Below are 18,894 nucleotides of genomic sequence, written 5' to 3' on the forward strand. Positions count from 1 at the left end.
GTGGCACTAATAGTGTATAGATAGAACATACATTAGATACACACATAGATATTTATTAATTTTTTTAGATGAACACGATAGCAAGTTGAGTTTGGTATGTCTGCTGTTTTTTATTCTGAGTTGCCTTACTCTTCCCTTCTTTTCTCAGTCTGCATACTGAATCCACCCATTATCTCTGAATTTAGATATTAAGTACTTTCAACAATGATAGTATCCTTTGCTGTGCTTTTGTATTGTACTCAGAAAAACATGGCCTGGGTCCAACAAAAGGACCTGCAGGTGCTACAGAAATACAAATAACATTATAAAATCAGAGAAAAATTGTCCAGGTAACCCTGGATAATAATATATGCTGTGTGCAAGAAGATTAGAGGAAACATGCCAGCATTCTAATTATTAGCGATTTGACCTGAGCTTCAGATACAAATAAGCTGCTTCTGCATTTCAGAGGGTGCAGCCTATTGTTTTTAAAATAAAAAGAATTCTAAACTTCTTGTTTTTGTTTTTTTTTTTTTTTTTTTTTGGGGGGGGGCGTTTTTTGTCTTTCATTCACAACACTGTTTATGGTAACTGTTTAAGTAATAATTAATTTAGCTTTGAATAATTATTATTGTTACTACGATGTTTTGAATATGCATGTTTCCTCACTTGCTCCCTGGGTCTGAGTGTTTTTACCTCCTTGGTTTTCCCACTGCTAACTGGCCTGGAAGGTATGATATTCTCTGATTACCACCATCCATTTGGCAGTGCAGGGTATTACCGTCAGGGTCACCACAGACTGTCGGGTTCATGCAAATCATCCAATGACTGATGCAAAGCCTGCAGGTTAGAATTATTTCCCAGGCCAGGTTAGTGACTCTTTAGGATTGTTCATTATACCTGAGAACATCTCCTGAGGTAATCAAGCGCAGGAAGGCACAAGTCTGTAGATGCAGATCCTGATCCTGGCACACAGTCACCCATCTCCTTACAATCTACTTCCCCTGGGGACAGGAAAGGCAGCATTGGGAAGGACAGAAGAAAAGCAATAAATAAAGCATTCATTTTCTTTTCTCATTCAGTTACACCCTAATGTTTGAACAGAATCCAGAAAACATCCTTTGTTTGATCTTCTTAGATGACAACCAGGTGACCCACACACAAACAATACAGTAACACTGGTCATAGTTTGTACACAAATTTTTATATGCATAAATGCTTTAATAAACATATGTCTATTTAATATCTCTTTAGTACAGTCTTTGGGAGTTCTAATAATCATATATTGTATTATCTGTCATACTGACTCCATTCCACTTTCTTCCATGGGTTTAGGAATTACTTGCTCATATTCACCATTGCTCAATTAATGTAGTATTTTTTTCTAGTCATTTGCACCCCACTGCCCTGGAAAATTCTTCTACCAGAAGTTCTTCCTATTAGTTTATTTACTGCTTAAATACATCATTTTATATTCTGTATACTACACTTCCTTCTGCTGTCTAATGCAGGCATCAAGGTCTCACAATTTCAACTGTATGACACATAGGCTCAGGTTCTGGTGCCACTATTGCTGGTATCCCTGACTTCCATCGGCAGACTGCTCCTTTCAGGCCAGCTTCACTAAAGGAATTCAATAAGCAGAGCAGTTCCAAGGCATCCTGCTGCTGAGCTCCTCTCTGGATAACTTCATTCACTCCATCATTTTCCCTGTCTGCTAGTCTGCCTGTCTCATCTCAGCTGAAGTTCTGTCCACCTTAGAATACTTGGCTCAAAACCATTTTTCCAGTTTAGCCAAATACTTCCCATTCAGTGCCAAATCTGAAGAGTGACTAAATGCCTATTGACATTAACATTTTCTTGCCTTAAAAAGTTATTCCTCTCATAAAGAGCACAAGATAAATATTAAATTATTTTATTAGATCCTACTTTGTTCTCCTTTCACTATATTTATTTGCTTTTTCTATGCTCTTAACTATTAACTAACATAATGTATTTTAAAATTTTGTCTACCACTGAGATCAGCCAAGTCAGCCAGTGAAGTTTGAATCCATTAGTTTTACAATGAAATGTACATAGTATGGCATTGTATTTGCTGATGTTTCCCATAGTCCTATTACCTTTAATACAAAAAAAAAACCCTTGCTTTTTGATATGTGACCACAATGGCGTCAAAATTATCTCATGAAAGCAAGAAACGCAAAGAAATATAAGACAGGCTTTTAAGATCTCCAGAAGAAACATGAGTTCCCTCTATTGGTACTGGACATGTAAGTTTATTTCTCTTTTGCAGTAATAACTACAATTACAATTACCTCACAAGGTGAATTCTTCCCCCATTGAAATCAATGGTGAAATAGCTCAATGAGACAAGAGTAACATTAAAGAGTAGATCTGCTGCAGCTAGGCGCTTCATTTAAATCAAAAGGAGTTGCTTGAGTTGCTTACAGACCTAGAAACCGCTGTGAATTAATATTCATATAGTGACCAAAAGCTCCATTTTATCACTACTTAAAAGTTCTATAATTTACATCCACAAAAACCTCCCAACACTATCACAGTTCAGTGAAAAGTGTCAAATTCTAATGATCAAGGCAAGCCATGGATCACCAGCACAGGGGCAGAACAGCCCAGCACCATTTGCCTTTGTTCTGAAGGCTGGTGAAGCATGACAATGACTCTGCAGGGTCACCCTGACATACTGGTCTCTGCTGCCCACAGTGTAAAACAGGCCCTGCTCTGTTGCAAACAGTCCATGCTCTCTCTGCACAATGCCAGGCCATTTCTGCAGTATTCTAGGTTTGGATGGTTTTTTTTTGTTTTATTATTTACATGAATATAAGCAAGTTCTGGTGTAAACGAAGATCAAATTAAGAAGCAGACACTTAATAGTGAGATGCAACTTTGCTGCTATAAACACTTGAAGAACTGATAGCATTAAAAACGTTACAGAAATAATCCCTTGGTTTTGATTTTATTTTATTTTTTTAAAGCATTCTGGACTGAACATCTTCAGTGCCCCTCTCTTTTCTACCATGCTATGTATTACACAACTGAATTATCCCCTTCTGCGAGATACCATGACTTATTAGGAAAATATTTACCCAGTCCTTTGACAAACTTCATAAGGCACATAATATAACTGGTGGCAGCGTTGGCAAAGACCTGGATGTTGTCTGTGTTTAGAAATGCTTCAAAGACATCAAACACCGGAGCCTGGCGTTTCCCTGTGGAGATAACAAGGTGAGAAGTCTTCCTCAAACCCCCTTAAAAATAATTTTTCAACCATTTTTCAACAATTTAACTGAATCTGTAGAATCTTTTCTCTTCTGGGCAGAGAGAGAAATGATCTTAAAAGTAAAACCTTCTCTTGCTCCTGGGTCAACTTGTGTAGCCTTTCATAGTAAGTGACAGAAACTCCCTCCTTTGCCCAGTCTATGACAAATGCCAGTTTATGCCTGCTCAAAAGTTAAGAGCAGGTTTGAGCTCTTGAACTCAGGAGCTAATAGTTCTGTTTGGTGGAGGTCTCTGTTTAGCTTCTAGTTTAGTTTCTGATAACTGCCAAGATTACATCAATCATATAGAAAACTATTCAGACTATAGAGTAGCCATTGATTTTCCAAAGTAGATTATCATCTTCAAAAGCTGTGTACACCACCATTCAGCCATCAACCATAACAGATCTCAATGACAAAGTTTAGGAGAAAAAACACACCCCTTGTGCATGACTTGTCACATTTAAACATACCTTCTAATAGGGCAAAAATAACAGAAAAAATGTATTTTCCCACATTAACACATTTCCATACAAGCAAACATCTCTGGGAAGGATGCACATTCTTACAGAAATGTGGTCTGTAATAGCACTAGGAATCTGGAAGCTTTGAGATCAAATGCCTGGACAAGCACTTGCCTAGATTATCATATTAAGTTATCCTGAGGTATAAGAGCAATAGGTTTCATACAGTAGGGAAGACAGTTCACAAGAGACATGCAGCTTGGATACAGTCCTTTCTTCAGTAGGACAGTGACAAAAGCTCAGCCAAGCTCAGTACCTTTGCACTACTGTCTTGCTCAAAAATATTCCAATAGGTTTGATGCCCTTCTTTCTCACTCAAATAATTTGTTATAATGTAGAGGACAAAAGGTCAGAACAATATGTCTACTTTCCTTCCTACCCCAACTAATAAGTCAGATACTTTGGTACTGTTGTAGAATGTTGTAGTGGCACTGTTCAGTTTGGATATTTAAATAGACTGAGTTAGTTACTGTGTCCCCCAGGGAACCAAAAGCATATTTGAAACAGAGCAGGAAGTCCTTACCCATAGAGTATTCTCCTACAAGGTACTCTTTGACCTCTGACTTGCTGCTGCTATGCACTGTTTCCAGGGCACTGAACAGGGGTCTCCATCCCGACTGGATCTGGGTAGAACACATTTCCACCAACTCTCCTATAGAGGTGATTACCTGCAGCCAGTGTAGGAAGGGTTAAAAAAAAAGAACCAAAAAACAGAACTGATACACAGATGGATCTTCAGAAGGAATGTCTTTAAATACATTCCTAGACCTCACGATGACAATCTAGATTAATTTATTCTTTTTTTTTTTTTTTTAGATAGTAGAAAATCTTTATTTAATTGCTTCAAAGCCAGGTCTACTGTCTCTGTGCTCTGCCACAATGCTGGACTGGTAGGCAGAGCACTCCCAATTCCTTGAAGATGATTAAGGGGTAGCATTCAAAGGGAATTTGGGAAACACCCTCAGGTGGACTAAGTGCACTCTGGAAACCATTCTTATGGGCATGGAGACCAGATACAGACACACTGATCAGACTAACTTGCCTGGTCTTGGACATCCTCATCACACAGCTCCAGCTGCATGATGCGCTCAAAGGGGCGGAAAAGTGCTTCGTTGAAGTGAAAGTGAGAAGGCTCGTTCCAGTCCATCAGCACTTCCGTGAGGATGTCATGGATGAAGGAGACAGCCTTCTGAGACACGTGTCTCTCCTTGTGACAGGCAGCCTGCAGAGAAAGGAGAAGGATGAGACTGTGTCCAAGCAAAAAATTTGCTTTTAGTAAGACACTTTCAAGGGAGGTAAGCACTACATGTTACTGAACCTTCAAAACAGCTTCACCACTAATGTGACCAGGGACCCCACTGTAACGAAAAGAGGAGACTACTGCCCTGGAAACAGATGACTGAGACTCTGAGCTGCCTAGAGGTCCACAGATGTATGAAAGTTGGCTGACAATTAAAAACACATCAAGCTAAATATAAATAAATTAAATACCAAAACCCACAGAACTTGCGTGAAATGTTGTCATTTGTTTGGACTGCATGACCCTTTTTCCCTTCCAAAGGTAACAGCTGAGTTTGCTTTATAAGGGAAAAGAAAACCTGCATCCTTTTATAGGAAGAATTGCAAGGCTGCAGACTTTGACTGGAATATAAGCAGGTGGAGGAGTCACTTAGGGCTCCTTGAGGTGATTTCAGTTTTTCCACCAGGCACAATTTGCATCATATTGCAGAAGTCCAACACCCTGTCCCTGCCCATTTCAGTCACTTACAAACACACTCCTTGGTGGCAGTACGGCAATATATGACACAGTGTATACAACACAGAGCAGACTTGACAATGTTGAAGGTTGTTATACATTTTAAGAGCTATCAAGCCTTCTTCATCTTTCATTGTTGCTTCATGCACACAATCCCATTTTTGTCTCCCATTCCTACCTCTACAAGGTGAGGAGCCACCAGGCTCCAGCAGCGCATGAGGTGGAGCAATGGGCGGGATTTACTCCTTACAATTCTGAGCATGGCATCACCAAGTCGGAATAAGTGAAGAGCACTTCTCCTGTCCTGTGTAGACTTTACTTCACCTACAAGAAAGTATAAGAATAAATGGAAGCTAAGCATCAGTTGCTCCTCCACTCCTAAATGTCTGAACTGGAATTAGAAATGATTGATTAAGTAATTGATTATTGATAAGCTTTAGTGGGGGCGAGAAAAAGGCAAAAAAAAACCCCCAAAACCAACATAAAACATAGCCTGTGCCTGTGTAAGTAAAAGGGCAGGAGATGGACCCAGGTTTAAAGGTTACTAAACATACTTTAAGTGATCACTTTTTTTCCAAACATATAAAAGACAGAGGCTTGGAAAAGTCATGCAGAAAAGTTAAGCAAGGAGTTAAATAGCTGATATTAAGACCCAAAATGGTAGTTATGAAAGGTTTTGGTGACATCTACAGGAAAGTTTATAAACTGCAAATTATTTAGCCTGGGTACTTAATTTTATATTTCTTATTAAGCAAAGGCTATAAAGAACAGAATGTAAGAAAATGCTTTTCTGTTCCACAGTCACTAACACTTGTTATTTCCTGTTGAAAGAGATTCATCTTCCATTGCTCTTACAACATTTGAAAAGACACTTCATCCTCTCATTTCAAATACACTGGTGCTTTTATGTCTAACAAAAGACATAATCAGAGGGCATATCACTTTTAAAATAACAAAATAGCACTTAATTCATCTACCTTAATTTTAATTTCAGTATTAAAATGACAGTTGATTGGCCCCTACATAACATGAAAAAATGAAATCTATTTATTAAAACTAGAGTAATGAATGTTGAGGTTTGGAGACAAGCAGGACCAAAAAACCCAAAATCTTGAAGTGTCATACCGAGAAAATAACAAGTAGCACTTCAGGGAGAGAGGAAACCAATTAAATTGGAGACACAGATAAAACGGTGTCTGCCACAGGACAAAACAAAACCTGATGAATAATGTAGCTTCTACAGGCACAGTATAAATTTAAGTAACGTCATCTTCCTTCGTGTCCAATTCTTCTGGTCTATTTGAGACAGTGATAGAAAAAACAATTTACAGGCTTTGTACTGTGAGGTACGAACTCTGCTCTTGGGGAAAATCAAGCAGGACAAGTCCCACTGCTTAACAATCTTTGTTGGTGTGCTCTGTTCTCCATCACCCATTCCCTGAACACTTCTGAGGTTATCCTACTATCAAGTATCAAACCTAAAACCGCTGTCTTAAGTAGAGATTGACCCAAGTTTCCATACTGGCCTGGGCTCAAAAATAGAGCTGTGATTATATATTGGCACACAATTAACACCCCCCAAAGTCCAAGAACCAAATGAATGTCCTGTGACGTGTTTCAAAGCAGGTGTGGATGTGGTCCCTGTCCAAATAAAGTGCTCAATCTTTCCTGAAGACAAAAAATTGTTCCCACAATTGTAGCATGAAAGATTAGTCCTGTAAGCAGTACAATTGCACATAAAACACTCTGTACAGGATCTTCAGACGATTTACCTGGCATTGCTAGTGAGTAATCAACTGTATCTGTGACTGAATGGAAAAGCTGCGCCTGAGAAGCTTTCTTGAGCTGGTAAAGGAAGCCTGCCAAAGCCGTCAAGTTTAACTTGTCAGCAGCATCTTCAAAAAGCCTGTAGGTAAAGAACAGAATCTAACTGAAAAATTCAGGAGATACAGACTTAAATGTGTATGTACAAGGAAAACTCCTGTCTGTTTGTGGCTTCTATACAGTGGCTTTTGTGACACAGTGGTTATTGAGAGCTTTTCCATTTATAGAGTGTTGCAGCAAGACTTTGATCTAGAAGCTTTATTAATTGGAGGGTGGAAAACAGGTTGCTATGGGATCAACCAGAACCCTTTCAAGATTCAACTACAGTGCTAAAACAGAAAGTCACATTTTCAAGTTACCTAATGCTATAAGCCAGTAATGAACCAGTGATCAAAAAACAGTTGAAACATGCCTAGTCCTCACAACACATATCATCATAGCTTCACTGACTCTAGGGTTACACCAGTTTGCTCCATCTGAAGTTACCAACCCTAACTTGAAAAATAAATTAATTCAAGTCTTAAACCTAAGGTTACTGTACCTGAATTGCTAGTTTGGAATATTTTGCTGGTTTTGGCTGGAGTAGAGTTAATTTTTTTAACAGTGGCAAGTATGGGGCTATGTTTTGGCTAACAGTGACAAATACAAGCAATAGTTGTTATTTTCAGCTGCAATGGGCTCCTAGGATTTAACAGCTAAAATCTGTACCATAAAACAATAAATGTAGTTACACCAGAGGGAAGCTCCACAGAGATAACAGTAAAATTTCATATGGTGCATCCAGAAATTGACAAAAATATGATTTTCTGTCATTGCTTTTCATGAAAAACCTTACTACAGTCCTAAGAAACAAGGGATTAAATCCTAATAAACATCTGCACTTAAGTCAAAGGGTAGAAATGAAACTAGTATTGTTAAAATGACAGTATTGCTATTCTCTAATCCTCTGAACCAAGCTACATTTTCAGCTTTCTAAATAAAGGGTATTTTTTTGCCCAGAGTCAAATTTCTACAAGCAGTTTATGCAGTACTTTTGGCTCTGAATTTAAACACAACACCTTCCTATGGGCAGAGATCAAGGTGAAAAATGTCAGCTGGATCAAAAACGTAACTGCAAAGATGCAAACCCAGGAATTTTTCAACTGTAGCCTGGGCTGCTTAAAAAATAGAAGAAATAATATCACTTGGCAGACCATGACGAAAGGACATTTAAGACAGCCATTCTGTGACCATACTTGGCTCCCTTGCTCCTCTGGACACACTGGGGAAGCCTGATGAAATGTCCACGCAGCCCTGGCAGAAGCAGCTGCTTTCTGACTGACACTGCTCGTGTCAATCAGTCCCTTCCTGTCAGGACAAGACACCCCTTTACTTTGCTTAACCTAATACAACATATCAATTTACATGCAAGAAATAAATCCACCACTCTCGGATGCATTTGATTTGCTTGGCATATTCACTGCTATGCAGAGACACACTCAGCTCAGTACTTGCAGGTACTGCAAAGATGAAAAAACCCAGGTTTTTAGAAACTGCTGGCTATGACAATCACTCAGCTCTCTTGTGAAATTCAACTGAAGCAAGTGGCTGAAATGAACACAGACCCACTGCAGCACAAAAAGGGCCATTTTGGTACTGCTTTGGGAACAAGGATTCTGGTTCCTGACAGCAGTGCTTTTACCTGTCAGCTTGCGTGGAGAGCGTGAGAACAGCCTTGGCAGCACTGGTACCACTCAGCAGACTGCCTCCACGGAAGTCAAAAGCTCTGCCCTTACTGCTGTCCTTGATGAGATCCTGGATAGAAACTGGCTGAATGACAGGGTGGCTGCTGAGGGTGGTCTCTTGCTCGGGGGTCAATGTCTGAGGAGCCTCCCCAGGCTCAGAGTCTGGGTGCTGCCCTCCAGGTGCTTGCTGGGACTGGGTGATGGTAAGGGAGGGCTGGGCAGCACCATCACTGAAGTGGGTGTGCTCCAGCGTGCTGATGTACTCACACACCCTGGGGACACACAGGAGAAGCAAAAATTAAAAAACACCCCAAAACAACTCCTCCCTGCCCTAATCACAAGACATTTTCCTCAAACCATAAACAGATGCTTTCTAACTCTCAAACTACACAGAGATAACCTTTCTTTTTACACATAGATAACCTTTCTTCTTTGGCCTCCCATGTGCCTAGACAGCAAATAGTTTGGCGGAGGTGCCTGAAAAGCCCATTTAGGTTCCTGAGTCTGCCACAGTCTTCTGGTAACTTTGAAGCTTCTAAGCATTTTGGAAAACAGCACCGTCTTTTCTTTTAGAGGTACATGCAGTTAATTCACTCTGACACTGTTTATAGAGAACATTCACAGAGATTGCAAAGCTCTTTTTCTCAGACCCTTACTTTCAGGCAACATGGCCTGAATTCTGGCTATTTTGGGAAAGCTGGTGAGTACCTGAATACATGAGGCCAACAGTCCTGATTATGGCTTCCCATCTCCAGACCCACATTAAGGACTGCATCCATACACAAAACATGAGCAGTGTGCAGGCAGACTCCCTGCACTTTCCCCATCTGCTCCAGTTTCTGCTCCACTTTCTGTTTCACTGTAGCATAAAAAAAAATTAAAATTATCTTCTTCAGCTTTTGAACAAACACTGGTTTGTATACAGGGTGATGGCAAAGGATTACAATCTGAAATCTATAAAAGAACATAAATTTCAGGCAAAAAAAACCAAAAAAACAAAAAAACAAAAAAAACAAAAACCCCAACCAAATCAGAGAAACCCATTTCTTCCTAATAAACCTAAGGTAGCTTTAAAACTAAAATCCTTTTTGACTGATCCTATATACTTGAAAAAATGTATGAAAAAGTGAAAATCAGTGCTAGATTGACACCCTCCACCCCAAATTCACATCCTGTTGCTGACAGAACAGTTGCAGATTGCTAGTCTCTTCAGAGATGGCTGACTGAATATTTATTTTTACCAAAATCTCCTTTGCTATGGAAACAAAAAACAGCATTTGTGGATTTCATATGTATTTCCATACAAAAAATTTCACCGAAAAAGCTCTTGTCAAAGTAAAACTAATCTTGATCTGAGCTACAACATTTGGATCTATTCATTTTTTCTGAGAATCCCTGAAAAGCTTCATTTTCATGCTGCACTGGAATGGAAACAAGTTTTGAAGCTTTGCAAGCTTTCACAGAACAGATCTGTTTGCCTCTGGCCACTGCTGCTGCCTCCTCTTTGATTCAGCACAGTCTGGCCATCTCGCTTCAGCCATGTCCAGCAGAGCAGTCAAAGGCTTGTTTAAGCTCAGGCTTTTTCAGTTTTGTTTTCTCTACCAAGACACCAAATTTAAGTACCAAGCACGGTCATTTGTGCAACACTGTCTTTTGTCACGGGCTTCTTGCCATTAGAAATCAGATGTAAACAGAGAAATTTTGTGTACTTCTTCAAATAGTCACTGGAGGCTACCACTGGGTTTGAAATGGTGGTACAGAGATGCAGAACTTTTTATATGCTAAAAAGGCACATTTTTAATTCCATTTTAATCTAACATGATTCAGAAGTTTTAAATATCTGAAGATGATGATAAAAAATAATCAAGGATATATAAACCACACAGGGAGAGTGATGCAAACTCAGCTTACATTACCACCCAACACACAAAAATCCCCAAATAAGCTGTTGCTCTGATGCTCTCTGGTTGTACCAGCATCACAAGGTTTAAAAACCACACGTTGAAAAATGCTGCTGGCTTACGCATTGTTCCACTGATTTAAGTTCCATATAGAATATAATTAGTGGGACATAAGGTTAAGAACTTAGGACAGCAGGCACGTACTGAAGACAAACATCCCACGTGCCTACAATCAAGTGGTGTACAGCAGAACAACAGAGGGAAATGCCACTATGTGTGGCAAAGTGCTTTCCAGTTGCAGCTTCACAGGCAATGTAAGATGAGGTAGGTAATTTAATCATGTAGTTACCTTGAGCTATAGCATCACTGGGTTCTTGGATTTCTTTTTCCTCTTTCTCTTCTTGGACACAGGAGGCCGCAGACATTTGGGCAAGAGCAGATGCACAGTTAGCAGCAACTCCTGTAAGGCAACAACACAATTACTGTATGACCAACATCTCTTCCCAATCCCATACACCCTCAACAAGAGGTAGGGTCAAGAAAAGTTGGCTGGATATGTTTATGCTGTAGGGCACTCTATGTGTATTGCCACCATCCCTGTTCCTGTGCAAAACTGGAGGAGGATGATGCATTTCTTTCTCCCAAATTCCTTCAAGGAAAGTTACCATCCTATTCTATGAGTCTGCCATGACATCCCCCATGCAGCATTACCTAGAGCACAGCTCAGCCGGGCTGCCCTCCTTAGTCCATCCAGGCTCACGCAGATGGAGTCCTTCTCCTTCTGGTTCTGCTCTTTGGCTCCTTCTGCTCCCAAGATGAAGGCCAGTCCCTTGGAGCTGCCTGCCATGCGGCCAGTCAGCGGGGTGGACAAAGTGTCAATCAAGTTCTTCCAACAGCCAATTAAAATGTATCGGGCAAAAGCAATTCCTAGAGTGGAAAAAACATTAATACTATTAACTACAAGAAAATGGCACAACAGAAGCTTTATCATTAGTGGTAAAAAGCAAGTCACATTTGTCCTCTGCACGCTGAACTGCCAATTCACATGTACGATGTACTGATATACTTTCTTTTTAAATTGTTATTCTACACTTTTTATCTGCATATGCTTTTGGTACATAACAACCCACTGCTGGATAACAAACTCATAATACAGTCTTAATACCTGCAACAACAGAATCATCTGTCTTCCGGTTCTGGGAAAGAGGAGATTGAGCTGAAGCAGATGCCATCAATTGGCCACCAATTGCACTGCTGCCCAAGCCGTCGATGTCTGCCAGAACATTAAAAAACATCAGATTACTATCTGACACACAGATGGCACGAGGAAAGCATGTCTTACTGGCTCTGTGTTCAACTAAGTACTAGCACTCCTGATTTCTCAGGTGTGCTTTTTGTTACTCTTTTTGGCAACCTTCTAAAGCCTTGGTATAAACATGAGCTGTGGCATCTTAGGCTTTGCCCAGTATAGCCAATGTTTTGTTGAACAGGGGAGACATCCCACTCTCAAAAGTTGCTCTCCCCCCTCTTCAAGTTACACAGTGAACAGAACTTCCCGTAGAGATTTCAAGGTATTTCTTACAGTTCAGAACTTACCACACTTAAATCTCTGCATTTCTTAATACAGTATTTCAAATCTTGCTAAATCCTTTATATAGATGTTTTCAGACCTCAGTCTGAGTCCTCAAGATGCATTGCGATCCTATGTCCTAAATCTGATTTTTAGTAGACCTAGGCATGCTCAGTCTCAACAAAAGAAATACAACCCTTTCTCCAACAGAACAAAAGAGCTGTTTCTCACAGGGAGTTTAATATTAGGGACACCAGGTTGATTTCCTTTCTAACAAGCCCCATCTCCACATCTGGGTATAATTTTTTTCCAAGCGTTTCTTTCCTCCTACCAGCTCAGTAGCTAAAAGTAACATTGAGCTCAATACAATAACCAAAAACTTTCAGAGCAGTGCCCTTTGATCACCTTTTACTGTCTCAGCTGAAGCCACTGTTTTCCCTGCATACACTATTTTAATTACAGACACATTAAAGCAGACAGTGCATTTTATATCAATACAGTATCATAGCCACCCTGCTGTCTTTCAGCTGATACAATTTGATTTTTTTTCCCCTCAAATGAAGCTAAGGATTGCTTCTAAGCATTTGTGCTCCAAGTTTTCAGCTTCTCTCTAGTGCCATTTGGCATATCCCTGGCATAGCTCAAGTCTGAACCAAGGGGAGTCCAATCTGTGGAAGGCTTCCAGGATCAAATGCCACTACTTATATTTGTACTGCACCACAGGCACACTGAAATGGCTTTTCTATGACATCAAGAAAACAGCAGCCTTACTGTTTATCATTAACAAGTATCAACTCTACCAGAATTGAAGCTGACAGAATTAAGAGATGTTCTGCTTCAGTGAACAAAATTAGTCTCCCTGTCTCCCAGGGACAGTTTTGATTTTTTTTAAAACCTATGCTTCACAACCACTCTGATGAGCCAAAACAAACACTTAAGTAGTTGGCCACAGCTAGGTCTGGCTCCTTCTCTACTGATAATTCCACAAGACACCACATACTGCATGATGACATGCTGCTCTGTATGTAATGCAACAAAGCAGTGTGTCATTGTAGCTTGTTTTAGACACAATTGGAAGATAGCCGTGCCATGATAATACTGTACTGACCTGTCAGCATGCTGATAAGTGGAAGGTTGTGCTCCTCAGGGCTTCCCCAGTATCCAGCTTCCCCTAGCATGTTCCTTTCTAGTACCTGGTGGTACAGTTCTTCAACCCATGCCTGGGAAAATACCATCAACACTCCACTGGACTGGACCTGCTTCATGAACTCCTTCTGCAGAGAGCCATAAAAGCCAAACGTAAGACAACAGTGTAAGCCCTACAGCATCAGCCCCCAGATCTACTTCTGAGTAAAAGGTTGCAGAAGTAGAAATTAAGTTATGAGAAGGATTAACAGAGGATCGCAATCTTAGAATTGTTAAGATTGGAAAATATCTTTAAGATCATCAAGTCCAACTGTCAGCACAGCACCATCACCACATTCACCATCAAACCATGCCCTGAAGTGATACACCCAGGTTTTCTGAATGCTTCAATGGGCAGTTTGTTCTTCTTCCTTACAAACCCTTCCATGAAAAGAAATTTCCTAGTATCTAATCTAAACCTCCCCTGGCATAACTTGGGATCATTTCCTCTAGTCCTGTGACTTGTTACCTGGGAGAAGAGGCCTACCCCCACCTCACTACACCCTCTCTTCAGGGAGCTGTAGACAATGAGAAGGTCTCCCCTGAGCCTCCTTTCCTCCAGGCTAAACAACGCCAGCTCCCTCAGCCACTCCTCACAGGGCATGGTCTCTAGACCCTTGACCAGCTCTGTTGCCCTTCTCTGGACTCTCTCCAGGACCTCAATGTCCTTCTTGTACTGGGAGTCCAAGACGGAACATAGGATTCAAGGTGCAGCCTCACCAACAGAGGGACAATCCCCGCTCTGGTCCTGCTGGCCACACTATTCCTGATACAGGCCCAGGATGCCATTGGCATTCTTGGCCACCTGGGCACAGCTGGCTCATGTTCAGTTGGCTCATAAGCACTCCCAGGTCTTTTTCCCCCAGGCAGCTTTCCAGCCACTCTGCCCCAGCCTGTAGTGCCACAGTGGGTTCTTGTGATGCAAGGGCAGGATCTGACACTTCACCTTACTGAACCTCATACAATTGGCCATGCCCCATCAACCCAGCCTGTCCAGATCCTTCTCTATCTGTCCCTGCAGTGGAGAATGACATGAACATGAACAGCTCTCCCTTCTCCTACTGCAGTTAATGCAAGATGCAAATCAGAATGACAGTTTTTGCACAGTGACAATGGGACAATAGCGTGGAAATCTCTCGCTATTTCCACAAGGTAGGAATAGGATCTCAAATCCAATTAAAAGAAGTTGTGGCACCTAATGCAGCCTGCCCAACAACTGGGCCTTTCTGCATTGAACAGTCATCACAGATTAACTGGTCTCCAATTATTTATCAGAATGATCTCCGAGAGTACTTTGGTCATGCTCAGGCCTGTTGTGCACACTGAATCCTCTAGAGAACGTCCTGAGTAACAGATCTGCACTTGATCTGCTGCAGAACACACCAGAACTAAGGATGATGCTAAACTCCATTTGTTTTTGACATTATATATAGATTATAAATTCCCTTACACTGGAAGTTCAGCAATAATTATATATTTTGACACCTTTCTTTATTTTTTCCATAAATATTTTTTTTGTTGTTTTTCAGAAAACTCTGAAAAAATATCTCTTGGGCAACTAAGTTGAAAAACATGGATGAATGTTTTCAAAAGTGTTTTTAAAAAGCCCAAGAAGTGGAGGCATTCCAGGTGTAACAAAAATAATAATTTCACATTACTAAGACCTACTTATTTTTCAGTTTAATTTGTCATGTATTCATCTACAGAAATTCAAATCAAGTATTAGGCAAAATAAACCAGTTACAAGATGAACATATGTTCATGCATATTGTCAAGAGACAATACTTGCTATATCACATGATGCTAATCTATTCTGAAAATAGTTTAACCATCAAAATGACTGCAACCTTAATGACAATCAGTAAGCAGCATTCCTTCCCACCAAATCACAGAGTAATTCAGATGCACGACACTTATCATGCAAGATTCATAAGCAGCTTGGAGAACGCTTCATTTGCAATTACTATTTCTCCACTTAGCAAGCAGCCTGAAGGCTTTATGTGTGGGCTGGTTTATGTGAAAGGAAGCAAAATAAATTTTCATTTTTTAAAAACAATGATCCCACATTCCCCAACTCACCAGCACCACAGGGGCTTGGGCAGGCTTCTTCCTGTAGTAATCTGAGTTCGCCAATTTTAGGTTGAGCAGCAAAGTGTAATGTGATACCACGTAGAGACTGTCTGCATTCATCAGAGTCTGGAAGTTGAAATTTAGGTTTCCCTCAAATCCTGGTGAGTGCATCATACCTAACAAAAACACCATGTGAGCTCTCATATTTTACACAGATTTTTCCTGGAAAAAATATCAGAAACTATCCCTAGCATTTTGGCAGCAACAGATTGCTAGAATAGTTAATGAATCATCAGTAGAAATTACTCTACTAAACGTACTAGAGTAGGCGATAGAAAAATAAGTAGTTCATCAAGAATGCATGACAAACTGAACACTCCAGTCACAGTCCAGCAAGACAACGTGCTAAATTTGAAATAAGCAAGGAGCACCAGCATTCACTGGGATGACTGTCATGTATAAAAGCAATGGGCAGGATACATCTGCAATGCTAACTAGAAAAGTGAGGTAGAAAGGAGCAGACCCAAAGCCTGTGTACTTAAATGAAAATACACGGCACCAAATGGTGCTAATGAGATTAATGGCCCTTTTAACCCCCCAGTAAACCCGTTCTGGCTAAATCATTTGCTGGATGGGGACTGGAGTGCTCCACACCTTGCAAGATCAGTCTGCAATTGTCATTCTCTCCATGGCCTAGAGGTATGTGGACAAATATCTGGGGCCAAGCTGGCTGGAACTAGTTACAACTCCGAGCCCTATTTATTACATTCAAAGCCTACTTTCTAAATGGCTGAGCACTAGCACTTCTGTCAGACCCAGAAACCACCTGTAAAGTACTCACTAGTCCTGAAAACACTATTTGTATGAAGCCTACAACCATGCTCAGTGGCACAATCCCTTCTTCCCATGGATGTCAAATAGCTGATCTACTGGTAGAAAAATATCAATCAAGTATGAGCAACACCTAATTGAATCCCCATGATTTGCAGTCTGAACCATGAAAAAACCAGAAATACCAGATCCACCCACATAACTCACAATATTTCATGGTTTTCACATCAACTGTGAAATCCACTCATATAATGTCAATTAGGGAAGATTAAGAAGTCAGCTTTATCCTAAAGGAATGTTTGAAATGGAAAAAAACCAGCTTCCAAGGTTAGTTACATGATGAAGCAAAGCTGTGTCATTTGTTAACGGCTGTATTGGTTTACTGTGAATATATTCCTCCCACCATAAAGCTCATACCTCTTCTTATACAAAATACAACAAACCATTAACAGTAAAAAAAAAAATAAAAAATCCACACACAGAAAAGAAGCAAATGTTTTTCTTGCCTCGTGAGGGTTTGAAAGCTCTGTGCTGCTGCCTTCTCGGACTTTCCACTGTCGTCACTTTGGGGGCGTGGATAAGGTGAGTAACTGTTTGAGGGTGGATTTAGAAAGAGAGTAACTGTTCCAGGGTGGGTCTAAAAAATGAATACCTGTTCAAGGGAGCAACCTTTGTGGAAGAAGGGTGACAGGGTTGGCCACAAACCACACCCACACAGGCTGGCATTGCTTGGGGTAGATTTCTCATGGTGAATGTCAAGAGAGATCCTTTACCTGGTACCAAAACTGCAACCATGTGCTTGAAAGTACCCTGTGAGTAGCTCTAGTGATTTCTTCATCACTGAAAACAAAGATGCATCTTAACACTCTGTAGGATGGAGGACCATGATATTGATGTATATATCTCATCTCCCACTGGTTTTTTGTCTTATCTCTCTTAAATAAGTACCTCAGGGACTAAAACCTGCTACAGTAATAAAAACCTCAAGGCAGAGACGTATGTAAAAGTAAAAAAAAAAACCAAAAAACAACCAACCAAACAAAAAAGCCCATTTTATTTTGCATTAAAATGTTTTTAAAAATGTGCAACCTCCTATACAAGATTACAATTAAAAATGAAGGTGTAGAAGTGCACAGAAAAGTGGATACTCTATTGAGGGCATGTATTTGAGCACCAAAAAATGTTGGGGAAAAATATGTTCCTTACCTTCCTCTAAAATATGGGAAAACAAACAACTGCATTTGTGAGATGCTGAGATCACAGAAGCAGAAGATAAGACAATACTTACCAGCATAAAAACCTTCTCTCTAAAAAGTATGGAATCAAAACTGAAGATGGGCTAACTTACTCCTAACTTTAGAGTTAACCAGCTTACTTGCAAGTTTTAATTTCACTACAACTCTGTTTACCTGACTACACCTTTTCCATGCTTATCTCAGCAGTGCCTCAAATTCCTACCTCCATTCATTGCCTTTCAATCCTATGAAAATAGCCTAATTTTGCAATGCTATCTATATAAGGAGCTGGCTTGAAAGAAAGAATACTGAATTGTATTTTTCTTCCAAATTGTAAGAAAAGTCAAAAAAATGAAACAAAGCAGTTAAATAAGGTCTCCTAGAAACACAAAAATACTGCTTCTGTACTGACTGGTCTCAGAACTGCATCCATGTCTTTTCTCAACTCAAATCTTAACCAACTCTCAAATTTCTCCATGTATTTTTCAAGAATTATACATTAATAAATATTGTCTATACAATGAATGGGATCAATCCCTCTAGCTTCATCACCTAATCTGTGCCTTCACCAGCTAGTGCTAATGAAGGACTCCTAAAGTAAGGACCTACACATTGCTTATAGAGGCAGATCACACTGGTGTCTCAGAAGCTCTCCAGGGAACTTCTTACCCCCTGACATTTGTTTCAACTTTCCTAAGTGTCTCTCTCTAAAGGTTTTTAAAGTCATGGCTCTCTCACCTACACAGGAGCACAAGCTCTCACCTCGGGAGGACTGATGGACATTTGCTTAAGATCTGAGGTGCAAGTTAAGAGACTGTTTCAGCTGGACTGAATCTCATTCCAGGTGTCCAACTGAAACAGGAATCACCCAGATCTTATGAAAGCGTAAAAGTACGACCCTGCAACAGCCACAACTTCATGAAAACTCCAGGATACCTCTTCCAGGCTGTCTTAATACAGTGACTCGCTACTCCACTTTTCCATGGTTCCTTACTGAATGGTGTTTTTTTTACAAGCACA

The 18,894-nt window shown here is 40.3% G+C and overlaps 1 protein-coding gene across 1 annotated transcript in view; it reads right to left on the bottom strand.

Annotated features, from left to right (window-relative positions):
* Positions 1-18,894, bottom strand: part of ARFGEF3 (ARFGEF family member 3) — an 84,531-nt gene that overhangs the window by 20,981 nt on the left and 44,656 nt on the right. Inside the window, exons 12-24 of the mRNA XM_041470050.1 lie at positions 15,818-15,984; positions 13,662-13,827; positions 12,149-12,256; positions 11,695-11,910; positions 11,333-11,443; positions 9,791-9,941; positions 9,040-9,354; positions 7,307-7,440; positions 5,713-5,858; positions 4,821-5,000; positions 4,302-4,446; positions 3,084-3,206; positions 880-983 (exon numbers count right to left, since the gene is read on the bottom strand). Of these exons, the coding sequence (XP_041325984.1) occupies positions 880-983; positions 3,084-3,206; positions 4,302-4,446; positions 4,821-5,000; positions 5,713-5,858; positions 7,307-7,440; positions 9,040-9,354; positions 9,791-9,941; positions 11,333-11,443; positions 11,695-11,910; positions 12,149-12,256; positions 13,662-13,827; positions 15,818-15,984 (2,066 nt within the window). The remainder of the gene's footprint in view (positions 1-879; positions 984-3,083; positions 3,207-4,301; positions 4,447-4,820; positions 5,001-5,712; positions 5,859-7,306; positions 7,441-9,039; positions 9,355-9,790; positions 9,942-11,332; positions 11,444-11,694; positions 11,911-12,148; positions 12,257-13,661; positions 13,828-15,817; positions 15,985-18,894) is intronic.

This window comes from Pyrgilauda ruficollis, unplaced genomic scaffold, assembly GCF_017590135.1.
Source record: "Pyrgilauda ruficollis isolate IOZ18807 unplaced genomic scaffold, ASM1759013v1 scaffold24, whole genome shotgun sequence".
In the NCBI taxonomy this organism is placed as follows: domain Eukaryota; kingdom Metazoa; phylum Chordata; class Aves; order Passeriformes; family Passeridae; genus Pyrgilauda; species Pyrgilauda ruficollis.